This window comes from Panicum virgatum, chromosome 3N (assembly GCF_016808335.1).
Source record: "Panicum virgatum strain AP13 chromosome 3N, P.virgatum_v5, whole genome shotgun sequence".
NCBI classification, from domain to species: domain Eukaryota; kingdom Viridiplantae; phylum Streptophyta; class Magnoliopsida; order Poales; family Poaceae; genus Panicum; species Panicum virgatum.
In genome coordinates this window covers 45,321,144-45,332,656 of record NC_053147.1, presented here as the reverse complement: position 1 = coordinate 45,332,656, position 11,513 = coordinate 45,321,144, and the positions used below count along the sequence as shown (strand labels likewise).

At 41.7% G+C, this 11,513-nt stretch overlaps 1 protein-coding gene across 2 annotated transcripts; it reads left to right on the top strand.

Annotated features, from left to right (window-relative positions):
- The first annotated feature begins 3,913 nt into the window (after positions 1-3,913).
- Positions 3,914-7,687, top strand: LOC120665995 (heme chaperone HemW-like). Of its 2 annotated transcripts, XM_039945759.1 has the most exons (3): positions 3,914-4,780; positions 5,497-6,125; positions 7,340-7,687. In XM_039945759.1, exons 1-2 carry the CDS (start codon positions 3,987-3,989, stop codon positions 6,119-6,121), a joined length of 1,419 nt encoding a protein of 472 aa, XP_039801693.1. In that variant the 5' UTR covers positions 3,914-3,986; the 3' UTR covers positions 6,122-6,125; positions 7,340-7,687. The 2 variants fall into 2 exon arrangements, with proteins under 2 accessions (XP_039801693.1, XP_039801692.1); XM_039945758.1 differs by having other exon boundaries at positions 5,497-7,683.
- Positions 7,688-11,513: the final 3,826 nt, after the last annotated feature.

Sequence of the window (11,513 nt, the reverse complement as noted above, 5' to 3'; positions counted from 1 at the left end):
TGTTTGGTTATAGAGACTGGACGAGATGGATAATAATAAGTTCACACAGTTAGCAACACTCAATGGTGGAGCCCACATGTCATTCTTGGCCCCACTTGTCAGCCTTTTTGAATTTTCTTTTCTTCTTCATACTTGTTCTTTGAGCCTCTGCTGGCAGCCGCACTGCCACTTCCCGACGCCCCAACCCATGCCGCTACACGCTCGGCGGCGCGCCCCTACATCGGCCGCGACATGCTTGGCAGTGGCACCTTGCCCGGGTTGCAGGCTGCGCTCGCGCCATCCTTGCCCCTTCGGCCATGGTAGGCTTGGCGCATCACACTCGTGTTCCCAGGCCGCGGCTGGCTCAGCGCGGGAGCATCCCTACCCCAAACTGTTGATTGCTGCTATCCAGCTTCGCACCGCCACTACTTCCCCCATCCGCCCGTGTGCCGCACCGCGCCGGTCGCCAGCCACCGTGCGCTCGCCCGTCGCACGAGACGGAGCGAGACGAGATCGAAGTGGGTTGACCCGTCCGTTTCGGATGGATGAGATGTACCTGTATCTATGTGAAAATTGCATGCTGGTCGATGTGGGTTGAACTCGAACATGTGTTTGTATGGTGGGTCGAACTCGAACATGTCTTCGACCCACCATACAAACACAATTGAAAACAATTCTCATCTTAAAAAAATATTCATGTATCCCTCACAAAGGTCATACTTGTCAGATTTAGGATGGAAGAAAGTTTTCTGGAAAAAAAATTATATGCAGCAAAATACTTCTATCGTTTTGGCACTACTTTTTTCACATTGAAAAATTCATACCCACCCGTGTACCCACAATATCAATCTCGTCCTCAAATCACGCATTTCTTTATTTTCTCCTTTCCTTCCTTACGTTTCTCTTTCCTTGCATCGTCCACTGCTTTTTCTCTGGTGCTCAGGAGACTTTTCTTTTTCCAACGCCATCAATCCCACCCCCCAAATCACGCGTTCCTTTTGTTTTCTCTCCTTTTCTTCCATGCGTCTCTCTGTCCTTGCATCGTCCACTACTTTCTCTTCGGCGCCTAAAAGACTTCCTTTTTTCCCGCGCTATCAATCCCGCTCCAAATCACGCATTCCTTTTTTCTCCTTTTCCTTCCTTGTGTTTCTCTTTCTTTGCATCGTCCATTGCTTTCTCTCTGGCGTCCAGAAGTCTTTTCTTTTTTCATTGTTTCTCTCCAAGCCGCGCATAGCGTTGGCATCGGTCTAGGCCATTGAGACAAGCTTGACATCAGGGTCATTCAGATGAGAGCTAGCTCGCAGGTGCTTGAGGCCCCGAGGCCTGTTCAGCCGCTCTCCCGAGATCAAGTCCTACGAACCCCAGGGCTCGGTTGGAGGCGACGTCTGCCAGCCGGCCATTGCCTTTGCCAAGTTCTACTATATGTCAAGGTATTTTAATCACAATAGGTCCTGGCTGCTTCCATTGCTACTTCTTGATGTGTTAGACTCTCGTAATTTCATTGTTTCTCTTATATATACGCTTTATGCTACTGATATAGTTGGATCCAAACAGTTTGTACCATCAAGAATTAGGTCCATGATGCTGGGAGCAGCTCTGTAATCCAGGATTTTATGCCAAGTGGACATGTATTTATTCAATTTAATAGAACTCCGAATTTAGTATACAACTAATTTATTCTTTACTTATAGCCTACTACAAAGGAGCTCTTCTGCAACCAATATGGCTTTGCTTCCTTTAAGATACACACACCTTGCTCACTTCTAACGCTGCGGAGAGTGGTGAGATATTTGCTCTATGTTTCTAGGACGAAGCAGAAAGCAGATGCTTGCTTAGATTTCTCTCATTTTTTTCTTCTCAATTTTGAACGAGATGTATAGTCATGTGGTGTCGTTAATGGGTTGCACGAGATGTATGGTCATATACATATGATCTATATATATATATCAAAATTTCCATTTTATGGTAAATTTGAAGAGTTTTGTTACAATGATTGTAAAGTACCAATGGGTACTTTCATGTACTTTTGCCTTGCATTTTTTTAACCGTGATCAATGGAAGTTATTTACAAAAATTAAATTAAATGAGTATTCGGTTCCACTTCTTGGTACTTGGTCACACATTTTTGTACCACCAGGTACTTTAGTGTCAGTACTTCTAGGTACTTTCTATCTTGACCACCATATGATTCTATCAGATGGATGATTCTTACATTTTTCAATCATTGTAAAAATTCTCAAATTTGAATGTATTGAATATTGTATCCACAAAAACTAATGATAGATGTGGCTTACCCATTTTGTAACATAAATTTTTAATTTAATTTTTTAAAAACACGTGCGTGTCGCGCGTGCATATTACTAGTCGTTAATTAGGACCCATCAAAATTAGACACATGCATGCAATTCGGTGGTGTAAAATTATCATGAGAATCACAAGTATGATAAAAAAGGGAAATCGCCTTCAATAAAAATATAAGCTATTTAAAGTCTTCAACGTTGTGTTCTTTAACTCTTACTTAGCTCTCAAGTTGTGTTCTTCTACTCGTAGTAACCACTAAGAGCAAGAATAAGAATCTAGATAATGATTTTTAAATTGTGGAAAATATCCTAAAATTTTTCAAAAACTTAGAAAAAATCCTAGAGATAGCTTGGAACAGAAGAACTCCAACTAAAGTCCTGAAAGCTCAAGAAAAAATTTCTTGAACCTTCCTTTTAATGGCCTTGTTTGGTTTCCTAGAAAGTCTTCTAGAACACGTCTTCTACACTCCGCATGAAGGTCTAAATGAAATCTATTTGCAAAACCTTTTTAGGGATGGATGTATCTTTTCGCGACGAATCTAATGACGGTAATTAATCGATGATTGGCCACAGTGATGCTACAGTAACCATCTTCTAATCACGCAGTAAAAGGCCTCATTAGATTCGTCTCATGCTATAATAACCTAGTTCTGGAGTTGATTTTGTAAATTGACTTTGTTTGACACTGTAATTAGTGATCAAAATATTATTATTCCTAGAATTCCAAGAAACCAAACAAGGCCAATAAATTAGATAGAATCTACACAAGTATGAATGTATGATAAAAAGGGCAATTGCCTTCAATAAAAATATTAGCTATTTAAAGTCTTCAACGCTGGTTCTTTAACTCTTACTTAGCTCTCAAGTTGTGTTCTTCTACTCGTAGTAACCATTAAGAGCAAGAATAAGAATTCAGAATATTGCAGATAATGATGTTTAAATTGTGGAAAATATCCTAAAATTTTTCAAAAACTTAGGAAAAATCCTAGAGATAGCTTGTAATAGAAGAACTCCAACTAAAGTACTTAAAGCTCATGAAAAAATTTCTTGAACCTTCCTTTTAATAAAATAGCTATAATCTAGAAAATTAGGAATAATTTCCAATTTTTTTGAAAGTTTCCTAGAAAAACCAAATCGATGGATAAACGTATTTCAAACTATTCAATTACGAAAGCCCAGATGCTATCGAACATGAATGCAACAAACACATTAGTATACCTTGAATATTATTAATTTAGCTTTAGAAAATAATTATTTCCTGCACCAAATATTTTGATAACTATATAAATGTGTGAAAAATTTAGAAGCTCAAGAGAATCAATGTATCAACTAGTGCTACTAACTCATATACTAAAATTAAATATTTTGGGTTGTGATAATTTTGTTCATATTATCTCTTTGTTTATTTATATATTTTTTGTGCAATTTGTTTATTTATATTTAGGAGTTATAAGAAAGCAATGCAAAGAGAAAGATGACGGGGATAAATAATTTTCGGAATAAGAAGAGGTGGGCCAAAAAGTTTGCAAAAGTCCGTTATTGAGAATAGCTCGGAAATGGGCCAAACACTGATCTAGGCCGAGTCACAGCCCACCAAGGCCCAGCTTAATATATAAACCCCCTCGCGAAACAAACAAGACCACGCGACTTTACCGTAGCCAATCCACTACTTCCTCCCTCCTATCCAGCGCACGCCGCCGCTTCAGTATGCTACGATTGGCCTTCCCGCTCGTCTCCCACCTCCCACCAAAGAAATCGCCCCCAATCCGCCCACGCTCTCCACCTGCTCGACGATATGCCGCCACCACCTCCTCCACTCCATTTCCCCCTCCGTCGCTCCCGGAGCTCCCTCCTTCCTCCGTGTACGTCCACCTCCCCTTCTGCCGCAAGCGCTGCCACTACTGCGACTTCCCCATCGTCGCGCTCGGCTCCTCCTCGGGCACCACCCCGTCCCGCGGCGAGGGCGCAGACGACCCCAGGATCGTTGACTACGTGCGCCTCCTCCTCCGCGAGGTCGCTGCCACGCGCCCGGTCTCCGACGACGGCGTCCCGCTCGAGACCGTCTTCTTCGGGGGCGGCACGCCGTCGCTCGTCCCGCCGCGCCTCGTCGCGGCCGTCCTCGACGCGCTGCGGGGCAGGTTCGGCCTGTCGGCGTGCCCGGAGGTCTCCATCGAGATGGATCCGGGGACCTTCGACGCCGCCAGGCTCAGGGAGCTCGTGGGCGTCGGCGTCAACCGCGTGTCGCTCGGCGTGCAGGCGTTCCAGGAGGACCTGCTCCGAGCGTGCGGCCGCGCGCACGGCGTGGACGAGGTGCACGAGGCCGTCGGAATCGTCACGGCGTGCGAGGGGCTGCAGAACTGGAGCATGGACCTCATCTCCTCGCTGCCCAACCAGACCGAGGAGATGTGGGAGGAGAGCTTAAGGTGCACTGTGGATGCCAGGCCCACGCACGTCTCCGTGTATGATCTGCAGATTGAGAAAGGCACCAAGTTTGGGCAAATGTGAGTGATTCTTATCCATTGTAAATTTAACAAAGCACAGTCACCAGTCACCACTTCAGCATGTAACTGAAACTAACATGGTTCTATGTGCGGTAACTTTCGTAGCTTTGCTTAAATTAACATCCAAGGGGGTGCTCAGGGGGAGTGGGAGGGGAATTTGCAAAAGTATGATTAGAGGCGGGCGATTAAGTGTAAAATTACCCATCATGCCCCTTGGATGTTGATCCTGTGGCCCAGATTAGAAGTTTGCACGGTTGCACAAAGAGGTTGGTTTGCACCTGATACGTTCCCATTAAGTTTACCACCAAACATTCTGAATTTTTAATTTTATAATACAGTCATTCTGGCACTGGGTACGTCCTTTTTTTATAATACAGTCATTCTGCTTAGCATCTGCCACAAGGCACCTATGATCTTATAGTTTGTGCACAGTGATTTACAATCACCATAAGGTTAGGGCGGCATGTTTAGTTCCCTTGCCCAATATGGATAGTGTGAAAGAAAACTCTTCCTTCATGTTTCATGATAGGTTAAGTGATTCTGGATCGTTAAAAAAAAGTGATTCTGTAATCCAGTATTTAGACTGTATATATAGATGCAAACCAGCAATATTAATTGTTGTGTGTGTGCATTTGAGCGTTGTCAGGATCAATACGTTTCAGTTCAAGAGACAAATTGACACCTATTCTTATATCCATATGTAATTTTTTTAACAGGTATACTCCTGGTGTCTTTCCTCTTCCGAGTGACACTGAGTCTGCAAACTTCTACAAGATTGCTTCAAAGCGGCTTTCTGAAGCAGGATATAACCACTATGAGATTAGTAGTTACTGCAAGCCTGGATACGAGTGCAAGCACAATCTAACATACTGGCAGAACCGGCCCTTCTATGCCTTTGGTCTTGGATCTGCAAGTTACATTAACGGTGTCAGGTACTCCAGGCCTAGAAGAATGAAGGAGTATGCAGAGTGGGTTCAGAAGTTGGAAGATGGAACATGGATCCACGAGTCTAGAAGCTCTGATAGTAAGGACATGGCAATGGATGTGGTTATGCTATCATTGAGAACAGCTTGGGGGCTTGATTTGCAAAGTTTCAGTAAATCATTTGGGAAAAGTCTGGCGCTATCGCTGTGTAGCACATTTAGGCCTTTTGTGGAGAGTGGGCTTGTAATTGCCATGGATATGGAACGACGAGCCTTGCCACATACAGATTTTGAGTTGGACCTGCAAAGTGAAGATGATTTTGGTAACAGAGCTGCATTTATCCGTCTCAGCGACCCAGATGGTTTTTTGTTGTCCAACGAGTTGATTTCACTTGCTTTTGGAATTATCTCACCCTAACAAGGTTATACATTTCATAGTGATATAGATTATTTTCCAGTTGATTGATTTGATCTAGCTATGCTGAATTATGCTCATCTATCTAATATTATCAGTTGACATTAGCTTGTCACTGAGATGCATGGCATACAGTGAAATAGTAGTCCTGACTAAATCACTTCATTGATTTCACAAACCAATCAACCGATTTACTGACTTATTGTGGACAACTATCTCTTTGTCAGTATCGCCTTGTTTCCAACTAAAGCTTGTTTAATGATTCTCTATTTATTCAAATTACTGATTTATATGGTGAATACTTGTTTCGTTTGTTCTATAATCTGAGGTTTTGTTTTGCCTTTTTTTTCCCAAGAAGAAATGATTGCAAGTTTTGGGTACGGTGGATAAATCTTGAAGCATTATGTAGAGTTTTGTTTCATTGATTGGCAAAACTACTTGTCCAATAGTTAAAGATATGTAACCTTAGCTGAAGACATGCACCGAATCTATAATTGTTAGCAAGTGCAATCCAGTTTTCTGTTTATCGAAGTCTGATCATTCTTTTGTGAACCTTAACAAACATTTTTCCCTATTAGAAAGTGTGAAAAGGTTACTTAAAGGCTCAATGCTATTATATTTTAGTTAAACCCCATAAAACTCACTCAACTGCGTCTTATTGTCTAATTTCACCATGAACATGGTGCATGATTTCTTCAATAAATTTGCGTTGGCACTATTGTATAAACAAGCTTCTGAAGATATTGGTTTTAATCATGTTTTTTAAGCTCTCATTAGCATATATTCATGTCTATCTTGGAATTAGTTTGTTCTCTAGTACGAGTCTTTTCAATGTTATCATGGGCATGTGATCTTTCTGTATGTAGTTTGTTCTTGTGATTTCTTGTCCTGAAGAGGTTAACTTATTGATGGTTAGCATAGATATCGATATCTGTTGGTAGCTTGTTTCTGAAGCTTAAATGCTTAATGGCTGTGTTGTGCTGCAATATTAATCTTGCTGGCAGCTAAATGATACGGGTGACCTGCATTGTAAGTTTCTAGCCTTATCTTGTCAATCTGTATAAGAGTCTTAATGCACGACTTGCTGAGAGCACCTAAGAGCAGTGGGTGCTCGCGTTGCAATAGCTGCTTGCAAAATGCTCATTCTCTGGATTCCAGTTCGGTGGCTGTAGATCTCGAGTTATGGCCGTTGCCATGTTGATGCTATGCTCTCTTGGTCAGTTATCTCTGGCGAGGATCGAAGCTTCATCAGATTCCGTAATGGTTGAATGCTGAGGATGCCACAGCTACGAGGTCAACTGGGTTTATCGCCTCAACTTATCTCCATGTTAGGTAATCAGAGATAAAGAGCGATCTCTAATTAAACTGGTCGCCTAATGTCTGATAAATACAATATCATGGTGTATATTTCTGTCGCTTGTTTATCTAGATGTTGGACGCCTTGGGAGAGGCCGGTATGTAAACTCTTGCATGGCTGTAGCCGTGCGAAACTGTTCCTGTTTTACTAATTGTCAGGATTGGAGTTGAATCTTTTTGGGTGGTCTGCCATGAATAAATGTTTTACAGATCTCTTGTGGTCTTCCCATTGTCGTTTCCCGGTCAAAAAAAAAAACAATGCAAACTCCAATTGATTTTTTTTTTGAAAGCACTTAGGAGCAGAGAGTTATGTAAGAGTTTAGGCGTCTATGTTGATCGGACTCAACGACTCAACATAACAGATGAGACTGTCCAAGTAGTGTCGGAACGTGGCACACTCACGGTCACACCACACGCGTGCGCACACGCACCCACGCATGCTTGCGTCAGCACCAGGTGGAAATGGTGGGTCGAGACGCTTTGTTCCCACGACCGGCTGCTCCACCACTTGGATCTACGGACCGTCCAGTTGGTTAGAAGCCCCCATGACGTCTATGTGTGAATGTTTCAGCCCGAGCTATACATCTTTCACATTGGGCTGCAGGCTGCAGCAAGGAAGCCGTGCAGGTACGTAACTCGAGCCTCGAGGGTCAGCAGGTCCAGGTCGTTAAGAACAAATGAAAATGGTCACATCACCAGGCCAGGCCAATCTTGCTACCGCCATTCCGTTTACTTATGTGCCGGCTGATCCTCTCACCAGGGGAAATGGTCGTCATTATACGGTTTAAACCTCATGCAGTCGTCATGCTTGCGCACAAATGCAATTAGCTACTTCTTCGCTGGCTTCTTGTGGCCGGCTACATATAATCTATGTGTCACTACTTCCTGTGCAACCTACAACGCATATGCCAGCAGGCTCTGTTTTTTTTCCTTTTCCAGTCAATTGATTGCGGCTGAAACTCAAAATGTCTGATTTCATCCTGAACAATAAAATTTCGCACTGATGTTAAGGTTGACATTTGCAGAGTACATTTACCATTTGACCTTAACTAATTAACATGATTTCTTCAATAAAGTCGCATTGACTTTCACTTTGCTTGACTGAAATGGTATGCATTGTTATGCAGTAATATCCTAACATAGAAAACAGCCTGTAAGAGCAAGAACGGAAACTGCTTTGTCTTTAACTTCATGTTCGAGTGCGCCTAGTTGACAATGATTTGTTGAACTTGCAAATTGAGGGTAATTTTGGAAGCAGAGTTCACACTACTACAACAACGATTTGTAGCAACACCTCAAGTTTTTTTAGGGGCGGACTAAAATATCACCCGTTCTTACAAACGGAGCTCATGTACTGTAGCAACCGAGCCGCCCATGAAAATCCATTTGTAGGGGTGGCTCACCCCCTCAGCCGCCCCTACAAATGGGCGACATTTTTAGGAGAGGCTGAGCCGCCCCTACAAAGTTCATTTTTTTGGGGCGGTTCATCCCGGCCCCCAGCCGCCCTTGAAAATGGCACCCATTTGTATGGGCTGCTGAGGAGGTGAGCCGCCCCTACAAATGGTATTTTTAAGGGTGGCTCACCCCAACCCGCCCCTAAAAATATCTATAAAAATCTGAGCACCTTCTTCCTCCTTCGGACCCCCATTGTTTGCTCGGAAGAGGAGCTCCCCAAGATCCGAAAAAAGAAAAGGGGGTGGGGGTGGGGGAGGTTTTCAACTTGATTTTCTTCGAGTTGGGGGCTTAGGAGGTAGGTTGATGCTAATTTCTTATCATTTCTAAGCTATTTTGTCAGATTTATGGCACAAATAGAGCTTTCATTGCCTCTAACTAGCTCTAGATCTCCATGATGTGGATTAGCCATTTGAGACACCATTTGCTTCAATTTTTCGGATGAAGTTGTGTTATTTTAGGAGGAGAACAAGATTATTTAATCATTTTGACTCGATCTATAATTTTTAGCTCCATTCTTAAGTAAATAATGCCCTAGATCCATGAAGGAGAGAAGAAGATTTGTTTTTTTCCTATTTTTCAAAGATGCATGTTAATTTTTTCCCAACATTTGATTCAGTGGTAAAATAATACGTTGAGTTTTTTATTGTTTTTGTTTAGTATAAGTTAAATTGACTTTTTCCCACACCTATGCATATATAGAAGTATACATTTATGTGAATTTAGGTATTTCTTTCGAGAAAATGATTTGATTTAATTTTTCTATCTTTACACACATTCATGATAGATTTTTGTTCCCCCAAGATTTAGTGGTATAATAATATGTTGGGTTTTGGTTTTATATTTAGTACTAGTTAAATTGACTTTTTCCAACACCTATACATATATAGAAGAACATATTTATGTGAATTTAGGACTCTATTTGTTTCAAGAAAAAAATTGATTTAATCCATTTAAATTATCTTTTGCTGTTCAGAGATGGATAGGACCTGGTGTACAATGCAAACTGGACGAACGCCTATGTACGTGGGGAGCTTGATAAATTTATTAAAGTTGCGGAGAAACACGCAAAAAATGAGAATACACGGTTGATACATTGCCTATGCAGAAAACTGCATGAATTTGAGAGTATTCAGTGACTCAACTATAATCAGATCACATGTGATGGTGAGTGGTTTTGTTAAGGATGATAAACATATTTCACTTTGTGAGTGGCACAATCAAGGGCACGATGCCCCTAATGTAGAAAAAAACAAATTTCAATTCAACAACAACAACAACATAGCTTTTTTCCCCAAGTAAGTTGGGGTAGACTAGAGATGAAACCCGAAAGAAATAAGTTCAAGGTTCAGGCACATTGATAGCTAGTCTCCAAGCGCTCCTATCCAAAGTTATCTCTTTAGAAATATTCTAATCCTTAAGGTCTCTCTTAACCGACTCATCCCACGTCAGTTTATGTCTACATCTACCCCTCTTTACATTCAAATTCAAATTTAAAAAAAACATATTTCAATTCAAATTTTAAAAATAGCAAAAAATAGAACGCCCATTTTAAATTCGAATCGCTGAATTTTTTATTAGATTTCGAACCTATTTCCAGGGGCGGGCCACCCCATCCACCCCTGCAGGGGTGACTGGCCCCTGATTTTCAGGGGCGGGTGGGGGTGGCTCGTCCCTGAATATGGATTTCAAAGGCGGTTGCATAATCCACCCCAGATAGATGTATTTTTAGCAGCAAAAACTAGCAACACATGCTAGATCGGTGCCTAAAAATAGCTTTTTATCAGTCCCTACAAACTCTTTTCGTAGTAGTGTCAGTTTATCTGTCTCAGTGAACCATAGCTTATTTTTTCTAGCCCAACTGGCTTATTCATGTGCTCTTGTAATCCCATAACTCTAAAAATTGATGCGGCTTAAGTATCTTTTTAGTGTGAGACTAATTCCATAACACCAATTTCTAACACGAATTATACATTGATAAAGTAATTTTCGGTCAACAGCTAATCATAATAAAATGAAATAAGACTTGTAATTTAAGACGGACGGAGTGTTATGAAAGATCAATAGAGATAGAGAACAAATTGTCCAATCTCAAACTCTCTAGATGCTAATTAAGTCAAATTATTCTTTTCAGCCCCCTGTTACAAAATGCGCAAAACTGAACAGAAGACTTAAGTTTCCATGTTTGTCAAATCGCCCGTCCTGAATTTCTCTTTTGTCTTCCATCAGGACGGACACTTGACTGCGCCTGAATGTCTATTTTATCATGCCAATAAGGTCCTGATCTAACTTCTGAAGTCAGAGACCTTGTACCATGCATATTTGACTTCAATTGTTTACATATTTCTTCAACACAAATGCCATTTTAATAATAGTCTAGTTTTCCTAGATGTTCAGTAGCATGTGCATATAAGGATGGCAGCGGGGCGGTTTCGGGGCGGGTATCCGCAGATTTCGGGTTTGTGGGTTTCGGGTTCGGGTTCCAATCTTCGCCCGCGGATTTTCGGTTTCGGGTACCCGAAAAAGTTCGGGTTTGGGGCGGATTTCAAATTTGACCCGCGGATCACCATCGGAGGCCCGAAACTAT